This window comes from Danaus plexippus, chromosome 8 (genome assembly GCF_018135715.1).
Source record: "Danaus plexippus chromosome 8, MEX_DaPlex, whole genome shotgun sequence".
Taxonomy (NCBI): domain Eukaryota; kingdom Metazoa; phylum Arthropoda; class Insecta; order Lepidoptera; family Nymphalidae; genus Danaus; species Danaus plexippus.
The window spans coordinates 6,166,007-6,182,083 of record NC_083542.1 but is presented as its reverse complement, the minus strand read 5'-3'; the positions used below and the strand labels follow the sequence as shown (position 1 = coordinate 6,182,083).

At 27.4% G+C, this 16,077-nt stretch overlaps 1 protein-coding gene across 1 annotated transcript; it reads right to left on the bottom strand.

Moving 5' to 3' along the window:
• Window positions 1–4,296: 4,296 nt before the first annotated feature.
• On the bottom strand, window positions 4,297–5,513 carry LOC116775214 (uncharacterized). Its single transcript, XM_032668069.2, has 2 exons — window positions 5,132–5,513; window positions 4,297–5,058 (listed from the first exon to the last, which is right to left on the bottom strand). The coding sequence occupies exons 1-2, from the start codon at window positions 5,421–5,423 to the stop codon at window positions 4,769–4,771; spliced, it is 582 nt and encodes a 193-aa protein (XP_032523960.2). The 5' UTR covers window positions 5,424–5,513; the 3' UTR covers window positions 4,297–4,768.
• Between the last annotated feature and the right edge of the window lie 10,564 nt (window positions 5,514–16,077).

The window sequence follows — 16,077 nt, the reverse complement described above, 5'->3', positions numbered from 1 at the left end:
TTTGGAAAAAGCTTTTTAAATTTGTAGTATGAACTTCTTTGTTTAAATGGAAAAAACGATAGACTATTAAAAAAAAAATATTTATCTAAAAATTTCTGTATTTTATGTTCCAACTTTGGTAAATCCTTATTAATTTCTTAAAAACCATGACGAGTCGACATTGTTCAAAAGTAGCTACGCTTAAACAAGTTCTCTTGAAACTTGAACTATGGCATTGCCAACCAATTTCGTTCTTCTTGCAGTTACTTAAAAGAAATTAAAATTATCTTTTTTTAAAACTGCAACTTAGACTTTATAAATCGGTAATCAGATTAATTCATTCATCTCAGGTTTTCGTATATAACCATTTTCAGTGTTCCCATTGATCCATTCAATAGCTCTAACCAAAAAAAATGCTTTTCGGTTTCGTTCAAACAGAATTGTTGAGCATAAAAGCAGCCTTTTTTTTACATTTTATTTTATTGGCACTATATCGAGCGATGATTGTTTTAGTTTTGGTGTTTGACTAATCACTTTCATAAAGATAATAATACTTATGATAAAACCTTGTGGTCAATATGAGGTTATTGATGAGTGTATACAAGCATCCAGTTACTTTACATAGATACTAAATATTCATATTTCAAGCTCCAGTATACTTTAACAAAAGTTGTCTATTCTCTTGTTCAACTCTTTTCAATTTTCCAATATTGTTTCCAAAGCTTCGGCGTTCGCTCTTGTTATACTGAAAAATTGAAATGTGAAATAAACCATTCTGTTAAAATCAACTTCAACTAACAAAAGCTTAGTATATTATTTTCTGTTTTGTTGGATTGTGTGTATGAAAATTAATAGCTTCGTGTGCATGTTTGTTATGTTTGGCACATTACAGAAAAATTTATGTGACATAACCAATCAATATAAACAGAAACCTTATAGGATAAACAAAGCACTATTCCGTACATCAGTTGACTCCCATTTTTACTTGCAATATTAGAAGAACCAATGTGATGAACAGAAGTAAGGAAAAAAATGACAATAGTCAATTAATGCTTGCATCAAAATCATTTATTTGTATTTGGTACAATATGGTAATGTTATACACTGAACAGTAGCAATTATTAGAAAAGTGACATTTTTCTTTGATTTCCATTATCTTTTTTTGGAAAAAAAATATAAAAATAAATTGATTCCGATATTAGCGAAGGCTTCACCGGTTTGAAGTCAAAGAACCTTTAGACTCCTAATTACATTTGAACTTGTGCGGTTTTGTTTATGAGAATTGAATTATATCAACACTAATTGGATACAATGAAATAATTGAATTGAAATCCTTGCGAAAACTTAAAGAAGTTGTCAAAGTTTTTAGAGTACCAGATATTTGAATGTTATATTATAATTAACATTATAAAAATATAATTAAGCATTTATTTGTACGTGTCAGTATCTATTAAATAAAATAATATTATTTTTAATAAAACATTTATACACTAATTCATAAAATCTTTTCTTAAATGACATTTTTTTTGTGATTACCACGAACGACGAGCTATTTAAAAAAAAATCAACAATAATTATCTATCTATCTCGTAACGAGAAAGGATCATTAAAAATAATGTAATATTAGTCTAATCCTATTCAGGCGCTCAAATTCAATAAGGCTAAATCAACAGATAATTTGATCTTATTTAATCTTAACATAACATTTGTTTCTTCGTTTATTTAATGAAAGAAATATCACAAAATATTTGTTTGTTTATCATTAGACAAGTTTGAAATATTGAATATTTTAGTTAATAGAAAACAGTAAAACTTAACTTACGTGTCTTTGTTAAAAAATTATCACAGTAGAAATACAATGAAAGTTGCTTGGTAACAGATGTTATGTTAAGAGATTAAAATATATATAATTTCTGTTTCGTAGAAAAGCAACGTGAGACAGCACGTAAAGCTTTTGAAGTTTTATACTTGAAAAGTAAAGCAAATAATTTTGTTATCGTTTTAGAAACATAACTATGCACCTAAAATAATATATTAATAATACATTTTCATAAAATGAAACACCATTTTAAATAACTTTCATAATTATAATAAGCAAACTCATATCAAAGACTTTCAGTGCCATATTAGATTCTGCTTTCTAAAGTATTAAATAAATGAGACCTCTTTGTAAGAGCTTTCCCCTCGTAAAGCGGTGGTTTAGCGATGACTGAAAAGCTACTACGACTTACTTTCAACGATTTTTTTCAATTAAATATAAAACTGTCTATTTTTCAACAACATCAATATTCTTTGAGATACTAAATTAGTTTAAAAATCCAAAAATATATTTATAGAGATATTTATTTTAATAATATTAATGCAGTACATATAACACACAAATACAGGCAGTAATTTTAAGCTAGGGCTACAAATTATAATAAAAAACTGAATATAAAACAATACGCAGGGAATCATTTAATGGAAAATATAATATGGCATACTTTTGGCATCTAAAATAACACCCAGCGAAGCTTAGTCTCGCATATAATAGACCATAAAATCAAGGAACTTTATAAGTTTTGAACTTTCGAACTATAAAATTGTTTTTATGGTAACTGTTAACTCAGCCTTATTCCGTCTCTATAAACATTCATCGATTAAGTTATAAAAGGATCACAAACAAACTTCAAAGGGATACAATATCACCTTCTGGTGTAAGTTCTACGGAAATGCAATACTTTAATAAGTGGCTTTCTACTTTTACTGGGTATTTAAAAGTAAATACGGGAACGTATGCATGAATGATGTTTGAATATTTATATTAATGGATATATAATTTACGTGGTTTAGTTAAGAAAACCATTTTAGTTTATTATTTTGGTTTTACTTTCGAATTGTAAAAAAAAAATAATCTATTATTAAATATATTTACATAATCATATTAAATTATTTCGTAAATAACATGACATTTATACAATTATAAATATTCAAATTTTATTAAAAATTGCTGAATATATGTATCGTTAACTAAGCAATTGAAAACATTGTGAAGACTAGACGAAAATGGACACAATCTGGGGAGGGCTAGATTACTACATATCAAGAAGCAAAAAGGAGAAATACCTACATCTTCATGTTGTCTAAGTTTGTTTTCTAAGCCTATCAGAGAGAGCCATAGTATCCCACAAATACTCACATTAATCAGTGCGTTTTTATATCAATCAAAATGTATATAAGAAGAAGAAGAAAATATAAGGAGTCTATTGTAACTTAGTTTCCCTAAAATTTATCAATACTTAAAACGGTTGAATAAATAATCAAGTTCAGTCAAGAAAAAGATATTCAAGAGGAAAATTATTATAGGAATAAACTATAAAACCTTTAAATGTATTATTACTTCATAATTTATTTTGCTGTGAAGTGAAGCAAAAAATTTAAAATTGTCTTACTAGGGAATTGTTTAAAAGGCGTAAATCATTTTACTTATCAGTATTTGAGACATTTTTATTTGATTAAATTAAAAAACAAACTGCAAACTATGTTATTCATTAGTCATATTATTATATAAACGTCTTATTATTGCTATCGTAAATAAATGTCACTTTCAGGCTATAGCTGATAAAAATAGTTCTTGCTTTTGACACTTTCATTTCTATCTTTAGACAGATTTATCTCTAGGCAACATTTTCTGTTTCTGATATGTCTATCAATAACTTAAGATTTACAACTTTAGTAAATAACTTTTTAATCTAATTGCAGTATATACGGATAAAAATTCAAATGCTTCATGTATTAAATCTTTAAGTATCACCTAAAATTAATGCATTTTCTATTAAAAATCAATCTTAAGTAATTGTTTAAAGTCTGTATTTTATTACAACACTTTATTGTTGCTCGAAACTATACACAATATTTTTTTTATTTTATTACACTGTTGCACCTTAAATTTTTTTATATCTTATATTTTGCTCATGTTAAATAAATCTTACTAGCAACACATGAAATAATACTTATTTCGTCACAAGATATATATTTAATATGGATAATATATTATATATAAACAATAAGTAAGGAAATTACGTAGGTACAATAGACAAATTATTATTTTTTAAATGAATTTATATTAATAAATTGAAAATGGTTGTTTTAGACTCTGATACCGGACTGTAAACGGAAGTAACTCACCAACGATAAATTTCTTTATGATTCTCCGAGCTGTTAAACCTTTTGTAAACATTTTAAATGTGAACGCGAGGTTACAGTTACAAAAGTAAAGATGCGTAAAATAAAATAAAAACGTTGAATTAATTTCAGTTACGTAACATTATTATGAAAGAATTAGGTGTATTTTTTTGACAAATTTATATACGTGACTTTCTGTCATCATGGTATTTTGCAGGATATTTTACATGATAAGAATATAATATGTGTATATATTTTTTAATATGCGTCATTTCTTTAGACTAGAACTATGGTAAAAAGCGAACACAGATCGTTAAAACTTAGATAACTGTAATTATAAAATAAAGTAATAACTTCTACATTTGAGGTAAAATATATTTAAATAGCTAACTTAATAAACTGCAACATTAAAGGCTAACTATTTATTGAACATACATATCGATCTTACCAGTATTCAAAGTAAACTTCATTAAGTTGTTTACTGTTAGTTAGTCATTTTATTAAATCTATCATAAAAGAAATATCGTAACATATTATTCATTATATGAGATATCATAAATTTTACAGCGAAATAATTTTTTTTCGACTTATCTAATGGTATTATTATAATCTACTAAACTGTCGTTCAATAAAAGTATTCATCCGGCTCTTTTATAACGTCAGCATTTTTATCGAGGGTCATATTTTTATCGCCATGAATGTTATTTTTGTTTATCTCCACGAGAGTTTTCACAAATCTATAAAAGTGTTTTGTGTACTCCAATTTCTTGGTATGATTTTTTTTGCCATACTTCTTCATATAGTCATTATACAACTCAGCTGCATTATCTAAATCGTACATTTGAGAAATATTGAGTTCTCTTTCACGTTGCCGTCCTAAGAACTCGGCGTCTTTTGAATTACTCACTTTATGAACTAAAACCAAACAATACAAAGTAAAAATTTAAAAAAAAAAAACAAGATGATATACAAATACGCAGTTCCTTACATGGTTTAACATCAATAGCGTACCGCTCCTCAATCTCTTCGGGATTTAAATCCGCATACTGACTTAATATAAAAAATGTATCACGGTCCAAGGTAACGTCGTTTTTCTTTTCTACAGCATTTAAATTTTCAACAAAACTCTTCATATGATTTGTTTCATCTGTTGCACTTCTATACACTTTATTATACTTCTCTTTGAACATATCAAAAATGGCGGTGGAATTATCTTCAGTATAATAAATTGCTTCTGACTTAATTATTTTAAAGAAAGTTAAAAATAGCAACGTTGACATAATCAATTTAGATTTTTTTTCAACACACGTCTCTGGTTACGCATCAAATAAGCAATCGAAACTGTAAAAAGACTTAAGCTTTAATTGATTTAGTTCTTTTGATTACAGTCGCAAACACTTTGGTATTAATCTTGTTCTTAATTATATTTTCTTGTTGTCTAATGAATAATGGCAAATGAAGGAAATGTCTTTACAAAGACTTTTAATTGAATCATTAGAAAAATATTTTTAGAAGAAGTTTGCTTTATTTAGCTTTATGATTTATTTAGAAAAAACGAAAAACCTTTAAAAATATATACTGAACCCTACCATCAGCGCCATCTACAGTCTGTGTCACATAACTTCAACCATAGTACAACTGTTATTTTGTATTACAGTTGATATTATACAAAAATATCGGTATAATTCTACCTTTATGTTACTAAGCTATATGAGCTACATTTTTATTATGTCCATTTAAATTTGTTGTAGAGTAATGAACCAACATAAATCTCTTCATTCCTTGTAGAAATTTTTACATTTATAATATTAGTCGAATGTGTCCCTCTTTAAATTCTTTATTAAAGTATATATTATGCAATAGATAAATAATTTTTTTTTTTCATAGATTCACTATAAATGCTATATTCAATGGTAATAAAAACCAAAGTAATAAGGTTCCGAATGCAATTTTTTTTTTATTATTCGTATTCGTATAAGCATATGCAAAGGCAATGTTGTGTAATGCTATTGCAAATTAATAATTTTATATATTTTCTCAAATAAAAGAATATATTTTTTTAAATATAACTATATATATACCTATTTAATTAATTTAATAATATATTTTTCATTCATATATTTTATTTACATATTAGTTAAATTTTGATTATTTTGTTAAGGTTTTGATTGTTTTCTATAAAAGCCACAATGTTAATATAAAAAGCCACTACCTCGTCAATGTTAATTTGGTTTACAATTATTTTATTTATTTTTTAAAATTTTAATTAACCGAACATAATTATACAATAATTGAAACACAAACTTTGAAAACACTTTTAGTTCGTTCTGCAATAATATTCATACACGTATTTAGAAATGAAAAATAATTGGAAATTAGTAACCAAAAAATACTAATATTTCGTTTTTAAATAATATATCTTAAAAAGTTGTCTTTTTCATGTTTCTAACAGCTTTTAAGGTCTTGAAAGCTTTACAATATTTTATCCTTTTGCAATATTAAGCCTTAACTGCCAAAGACATTATCACCCCAAAGTCGGTTCATTAACTCGCCAGTAAGCGTTCTTTTTGATAAATTAACTTTTTTGAACCTACACGAATTATTACCGACGTCTTATATTGTACAAAGAAATATTTGCTGCCATACTGTCTTTAAACATTACTGCTATCCCTTTAGCTGAATACGAATATTTGCATATTAATTAATGTAGTTAGATTTTGTAATGCATATTATGTAACGCAGATTTCATACATGATTACATCCTGCATGCATAACTCAAATATAAAGTATTATAATTTTTTTACATATTGTTATATATGGTAATATATTTGTTATATATTTCAGTTATTAAATGTATATAAATTAAAACTTGCATTGTCTATTTTGAACCAACATTTTCGATTACATTGAAAGATTTAATTATAAATTTATCAATACAAATCTTTGCCAACAGATACTGTGCGTAAATTATTACATTGTTCATCAATACAAAACAATTAGCTTAAAACCCCTCAATATACTATTGAAGCAATATCTATCATAATTAATAATTTTAAATATATTTAATACCACTTCTAATATACCGTAGACTTTAAGTGACCTCAAAATATATTGAAACAAATTTATGTGTTAAATAAACATTATTTAAATTTCAAGCAATTTGCAATACAATTTGCTTCTTATGAACTCCATAGATATGTTTTAAAATATGTTTATATTTTAATTTAAAGTTTTAATAGATTAAATAAAAATTTTTTTCTTTGTTATGTATAAAAATATTCCAAGTACAGCATAATTTATATTCATAACAAAGTGTGAAATCTATATATTTGTGATATGAAGTTAGTAAAATCCTTAGGGTTAATCCTCAGAGCGAATTCATCAGATCCAACTGAGACCGCTATCAGTGCCCTAACCCTCGCATATATCATTATTATCTTTTTGTCCCCTTGGTCAAGTCACAACCGAGATATAATAAATCCGTACCGTTTCTTTCAACGAAATAGCAATGCTTTATATTTATTTATTTATTTATTTGAAAACTTTCTATCATTATTTTTAATTTGTTACAAGTAATCTATAGATTTTAACTGTTTCAATCTTTTATGCTCGGGGTGAATACTATTCAAATTTTATTACATTGTCCTGAGGATAAAAAAATAACGTGCTAAAAAAGATGATTCATAAATTAGTGTATGCAACCACATTTTTTTAACTCAGTAGCAATTACTTTACAGCTTATATCTAATTATTAAATTGTTCAACTCAATGTTTTTTTTTTGTATTATGACATTTGTTTTGAAACAAACAACAAGCTATAATAAAAAAAGGCTACTACTCAAAAAGTATTTTTTGTTTTGCTAAAAAATTTTAGCATATTTTAAAGATATATACTTTTCCGGGTTCTTGACACTTACATTCAGACTCAATGTATATAAATTGGAGTAGTTCATTGCTTCGGCAAGGGCAATAGTTTGTTCCATAAGAACTTATGTTTTAGGGGAACATTTTAATTGTACACAGAAAACCTGCAACACATTAGTTGTAGTTGAATAGAAACAAACTATATTTTATTAATAAACTCATTTATTTTATAAGTTGATTACCATGCGTCCACTACTTGGTGGTTATTGGATTTACGAAAAGAAAAATGAAATGTTTGTCAGGTAATCGTGTGATTTATAATCTTTGAAATAAATTCCTAATTTTCTTTCATATCGATCATGATGCATCCGGCATAAGATATAAAAATGCCGGGGTAAAAATTATTTGTAAGTCTAAAGTCAAAAAGCAGACATTATTATCTTTCTATATTTACCAATAAAGCATAATATGCATATGCATAATTGTAACTTTTTTCAAAAGATCAATCAGAAGCATAAAACTTACTCGGACAAGAATATCTTAAGTAACAGTATATCTTCAATAGTGTAACCTTTTGTGTGTTACGGCCTTCAATACCAGATTAGATATCTGATCTGATACAAAGATAAAATTTGGCATATTTCTTCGCAAAATTGGTTAGTTTGGCTATAGTAAAATAGATTATAACAAATAGTCGCTAACTCAGTTTAAGTTGTTTAAAAAAGCATTTATTCCATATGTAAAATTAATGAGCAAAACCAAATGGTTCTTTTTTGTTTGTTTGTTTATGGATAACAGTTTTAACGATAATTTTTTTTTGATAGGTGTCACTAAAAAAAATCAAGTAAAGAGATGAAACCTCATAGCATTCAATGGATACACCGTGCGGATGCCGGGTCTACCGCGTTGCAGGGAGAGGAGCTTCAACAGTGCCTGGGACTTGCGACCGAGGTGTAAGTTTAAGGGGCCCCTATCTAATGCGCATTAAACGCTCACCTCCACCGTCCAAGCGCCTCTCTCTACCTAACCAAATTTGAAAAGAACCTACTAGGGCTGCCTTCGAAGTACGTTCCAAGAATGAATTATATTAGTTCTGGACAGGCCCAGGTCTTTTAATAGGTTGTAGAGAGATTTTGCCGTTGTACCTCTTGCTCCCACTTCTACCGCGTACAAGTCCACGACGAACCTATTTTGAGTGTACGAGCCAGTAAGAAACAATGCTAATGATGACTTTATTTGAACTTCAATGTTACAACTCTTTAGTAATCTAATGAAGTTGCATATATTGCATTCATTTGTCATTTGTATTTGTGAATTGGTGGCAAACCTACAAAATATAACATCAATAAGGTGCGACGCATGACAGAGGGAGATAAGAGAGTGACCTATCAGTAGATACGGCAAGCTAGGCATAATTATGAGTTAACTTCAAAAAAAAAAGGAACATTTAGGCGTCAGGAAGCTTTATATCAGATGGATTCCCCATAGTTAAACTGACGACCAGAAACACCTTTGCATGGACTGGTGTTGCCAAATGTTACGTAAGTTCAACCGCGGCGCCTCTTCAATGTTATATTTGACATCTTCACAGGTGATGAAAGCGTAATATATTGCTACGAATCCGAAACCAAAAGACAATCTGCTCCGTAGGTGTTTCCTTTCTAGAATCGGCCAACTAAGATAAAGGAAGAAGTCAAGGAAAACAGATGATAGCCTCATTTTGTGGTCGAAAAGAACTGAAGATAAAATTCGAGGTATTCGCTTTACGAGCCCTGAAGATGCGGTGAAGTCATACGAAAATTACATAGAAGAGACCCCCTAAGGAAAAATGGGACCACTTCTTTTCTCAGTGGTTCCATCGAATGCATCAATGTGTAAGGAGGAATAGAAATTAATTACTTGAAAAAATAACAAAAGCCTTTACAACTTTCTATATTAAACCGTTTTTCATTTTCCAGACATTTTCAGTGTTATCTAGGTATCATTTACGCATGAGAGATTTGAATAATCAATCTTCTCAAATGCCAGTCGATATAAAATATGTACAACCGAATTTGGTATAAAAATAGATACAATTTTATAAAAAAAAGACGTATGTTTCTACAAAGCATATACTTACTTATTGCTTTGAAAATTTGAATAATCTAATTTTGTTCTCGCTACTGAGAATAAAAATTGATGACCTTTACATGATAAAAATACAGAAGTTAAAATCTACTTTACCCAAAATTAGAAGCCAAAGTTAAAGTAAACTTCTTGCTTAATATTGTCCTCCTTCATTAATTCAATTCAATCTCATACTTTAGACGATAAAAAAATATTAGTTTTTAGAATTACGTACTCCTGTATTTTATTTTCGTTTATTTAACATTGAAAGAACCTTTTCGGTGATACTAAACTCAGTTTGTTATGAAGACATTTTACGTCCCTTCTACAGAAATATTAAAATTTATAGCCACCATATTTATTTCATAAAAAACTTACTTATATTAGACGCTTAAGCCATAGCTTACTGGGAGTATTTTCAAACTTCTTCATCACTGAACAAATGATTATTATAATGGCTTTATTGTATTATGATTTTCACATACTTTGTAATAAATTAATTTTAATTTATTAAATAAATCAAAATGTTTTCGTATGAATTTCAAAATTAACAAGTATCATTACGAAAAACGATTTTACCCGAGCATTTTCAAAATAAAACACTCAAATTATTGTTTTATTATTAAAGTATATTTCTCCACACGAATACATAAAACTATCTCTTAAGAGCAAAAATATGAGGTCTCATTCAAGATTTATGACGTTCAATTTTTCTTTTCAAAAAACAAAAAAGTTGAGAACGTAACTGCTTTAAAAACAATAACAGACATCAGCAATAGACAATCTTTGTTTATATGAAGTAGAGCTTGAAATATGTACTTCTAGCAAAATTTTTGCAAACAAATGTATTTTCTATATTGTTGTTATGTATTACAATCTAAAAATATTTAGATTACTTAGGCGTAAAATAAAACAAATATATTTGTAAAACAAATAATTAGCAGATATCGAAAGACGATTACTTCAGGTCTACTCAAGGCTTATATTATCCCGTGAAGTGCTCTCAAATCGAGAAGGGATGACAAACAGTGACCGTACGATAAAATCTCGCCACAGTTTACATTTCGGTCTCAATAGATACATAAATATAATTATATACACACGTATATACACCATTTTAAATACAAGTTAGAAAAAAATAAATCATTGAGATGACTGTATGTGAAAATCTTATTGCTACTACAAAATACTATGTTTACCTTTCGAAGCTTAGTTATTGCTTTGACCTCAAAGTAACGTTAAATAATATATTGATTTAATATGAATGGAGGTAAGAATGAAAAGCTTTATGTGCACAATAAAGCCACAAGGGACGTTAGAAGGCTTGAACTACGGTGAATAAAAAAGCCTTTTTATTATTCCAACCATTCGTTTTGCGTGGAATTTATTTTGCAAACCGATTTTAAAACTATATAATTACGGCCATAGAATCAGGAATAAAAGTAAAACTTGTATGTTCTTTTGTTTTCGCGTATTGTTCACACACATATTGTAATAGGAGTAGAAAATCAAATTAAAATTTTAGTATATGTTAGATTTTAATCTGTAATGGAACCAAAAATTATTGAAAACGTAAGGGAAGATTTTAAATCATTTAGCATTTAAGCACTTCTAGTGTAATCAACGCTATTATAAATATATTATGTATTTAATTAAATTACAGAAATTTTTATATGTATTGATATGTACGTTTCCCTGGTCTACCGTGATAATGACTTTTAAATCTGCATTTAATAATGCCGTTACATAAAAAGATGTACCTCTTCTGACAAATGACTCACCAAAAATACTGTGCGGGGTTGTGAAAAAAAACCACATTCCCCTACAGATGAATTCGTCGACAAAATGTCGTAGATGATGACAAGACATTTATTTGGTCGCATTGGATCTAATGTAATCGTCTAGGCACTGACAAAGAGAATTATATTACGCGCGGCGGGAATGAGAAAAGGATGTTATAGTAATTTGTTATTTCAGTTAAGCAATTCAGTTCTTGTACACCATGTTTTTTCATTATACCAATCTTCAAAATTAGTAACAGAAATAGGAAGTAGATAATTAAGTTTAATAAAATAACATATAAATACACGGTAATTAAGTTTAATTTTAAACGCAATGAAATATGTAGTAATTCGATTCAATGCGATTAATGATTTAATTTTAATTGAATACTAAGACTTATATTAAGTTGAGGAAATACTTAACGAATACCATATGTCGAAAATGTAAGTGTATATGTTGAATATTTTAATTTATAAACTACCATTTTCTCTGAAAGTTAAATCATTTAAGAAGCTAATATGGAATTCAGCGAGACGTTAATGTTGAAGTTTAGCAGTTTCGACCTTATCTGAAGAACGGTCCAATAGGATTAGACTCTTCCATTAGATTTTGCTTTAGCGATCTTTTGTTTTATTTTCTTATTTAATCCTAATATATTATAGTATACGATATTTACAAAATAACATTCAGAATGGTAATATCTATTTTTTTACTATAAATTTTTGTTCACAGTAACAAAGACATTCTAATGCCAAAAATACATCCTAAATTATTTGAACATGTGATTTTTTTAAGTATGTTATAATACAATTATACTTTTCAAATGTAATAGTGTGGACAAGCAGTGGAAATATGAAATTGTTTAGAAAATTTCGTAATATTTTTTAAAACCGCCACGTTTTATTTATTTTACCCTCTCCAAAATATATCTTTAACAAGACTTTTAAAAATATCAATATTCGGTATACTATTAAATTGGTATTGTTTCTTTGAATATCGAAAAATGTGAAAGGAAAAAAGGTTCTAATCATTTTTAACGACCGACAGACTTTCTTTTTTGATAATTGTACTGTAAATTATTTTTGAACCCATTAACTGCTTCTACAAGCCTTGACAATTACAAAAAAATAATCATATTATCTACTCTCACATACAATTCTGCTTAATGACTTTTAAGTCTGATCATACAGTTCTTTGAGAAGCGGGTCAAATTTAATTTAGATGTGAATCCCTGATAATGGCTTAGACGGCGTTTCAAAGTTACTTTTACACAGAAAATTATCAAATTCACTTTTGATTTAATGAATATGAGTTTGTCATGATTATAATTATATTTAATACAATATTTAGTAACAAAATAAGCATTATATTTATCTAAAGTTTAATAAAATAGATGAAATAAGGGGAAAACACAATATGACTGAAAAATTAATGCCTGCTTTACGAGGAACATATTTTCGCTATTAAATATCACATACAAAATACAAAAAAAAAAAAATCTTGGGAATCAAACAAAACAAAACAGAACAAATAAAATGAGATACACGTTTTTCCCACTTGAAAATCTGAATTCTTAAACGTTAAATGGAAACGTCCGGCCAATTTTATTTCCACTTCGGAACGATACGGTAATGTCAATTAGATTACTACGGGGAAATCTTACTGAGAAAACATTTATTTCATTTGTTCTATCTAACCTAATAACTATAAGACAGTAAGTCCTAATTGTTGAAATAATTATGTCGAGTTTGTTTAAGTAAATGGTTTATAACAGATCTCATAATTTATAGCAATTGATTTTACCACAACTGCTATTCGAATGTAGTTTGTTATTATTGTTATTTTTAATTCTTTTTAAATTATTGTTTTCACATTTTTATTTAACATTGTTTCCTTATGTAAAAGATCTTCATAAACTTCTAGTAAATTTAAGGTATAAAAGCTAAAATTTTCGATCAACATTTTCATTGTGAGAATGTTTGAAAAAAATCCTATCTTTTTATGATATAAAGTGATTTCATGAATTAATTAAATACTAAAAGAATAGAAAGTAATCTAAAGCGGCAGAATTTCTAGTGATAATTTATTAAATTGGGTACACGTGTAGATTGAGTTGCTGTACATTTATTCACCACCACCTAATAAATGTCATGACATTTATGATATTTTTCAAAGAACTCATTTGTAGCCGCTCTCAGTTTTCCTTATTTCCAAAAATTGTATCCTTGGGGAGTAATTTGCGAGAACAGTCATGTTATATGTAATGTAATAACGCACTATTACACAAAATACCAAAATCACTAACCCTATCTTACTAATGTCAATAAACACAAAATTAAAATTAACACGTTTTAAATTAAGTTAATATTTTTTGACTTATAAAAATAAAGTTATTATATAATATGCCTTAAAACATATTTTTTATAAGTAGTGCGTGTTATAATTTTTATATCTAAAATTTTAAAACAAACATTTTCCATTCTTAATTGCTAATCGTATAAAACTAACGAAACTCATTTATGTAACTTTATTCCATAATTTTTTACATAAACAAAGCGTTCCATTTTATATATTTATCTATAAGGTTCAACATTGGTTATGCATAAATAGGTTGAAAATGTATTGCATGAAATAAATCTGCCTCTTTTATTACTTATTCAAATGTGCTGGAGCACAAAGACATGAGTATTGTGTATAGCATTAGTAATAGATCTATGCTGAAGCAACGGAGAGACTGATTACATGTGACACAATACGACGTAGCTATGGAATAGAAGTATTATACATTGTAGTTTGATTTCAATACAACCTACTTTTTAAAAAATATCATGTTAAATGTTTTATATTTAGTAGGTACCTACTGTGAATATACTCGAAATAACTATCTCAAAAAAAAAAAAAAATATTTAAGAATATATGAACCGTCGTCACGGCAATGTATTCGGTTGAATACAATTAGAAATAAAAATCAAACAGAAAGAATCTGTACTCATTTGGATAACTCATATTTAAATCTTAAGGTAAAATTTATGCGTTGAATTTCTTACTCGATCTTTGTTGTCGACTTTAATATTTCAAAAACTTAATCCTTTATTGTGAAAGGTTTACAAAATACCGTTAGTTTTTTAAATTTAAACAATGATTAAATGTAAAAAGTGAATATAGATGTTACTCTCCTAAAATTTAAAGGCTGGTAAATATATGTCACTTTCATCAAAATAAGTTTTTGAATCAAACTTAAAGTTAACGAGATGTGATGTTTTCTCGGGCAATGAATGAGTAATTAAAGGAAGTAATTAAAACGAACTTTATACTCTTGAGTTTACGTAAAGTAAACTTTAAATTGTTAGAGACACAAACAACAGGAGATACTAAAGATACAGAAACTTTACAATTTATGTTCCACCCGGGATGGGAAACGACAAGTCCTGTTTATATATTTGCGTTAAATTTAAATAAAAATCTTCAAAATATAATTCGATTCTTTTGCTCTTTATTTTATTTATGTGTTAAATCCAATATAAACTGAACGACAACAAAATTAAATATGTAAGAATAATATACGTATATCTTTAGTTTCAACAAAGTCATATATAAAATTCTTTAAGATTTGAACCAAACTTTATTATTATTTCGATTTCATTTCGCTAGAACAAACAACCAAACAAGTATAACATTGTCATTCTTATAGTTTTGCAATCGAGCACGAACTCCGGAGAGCAACGTTTTGAAATACTTATCCGGAAAAAGTGATGTGAAGATTGTTCTAGAAACTTGACTCGATGTTTGTCGCTTGTGTTTTCATGTTTGCGATAACAGGTGAAGTTCCTATTTTCTAAGAATTTGTGGACTAATATCTAAGTTATTTGATAAAATGTTGAGATATTTTGTTGAAATATCATTCTCATTTCTTAACAATTTTCCTCTTCATCTTTTCGGAAATATTGCTTTCAAGTGTATTACTTCATAACAAATTGATTTATAAGGATCTTTCAATAGTACAAGTTTATAAACTATTTTTATATATATTCGAGAATTTTTTTTTGTATTTAAATACTTAATTACGTTTGGATTCGTATTCATTGGAATGTAAAATCAACTAAAGAACTTATCGAACCATTTTGAAGGAAAAAATTATACTTTAAGTCAGTAAAACGATGTGCACCTTCATAGTTTTACTTA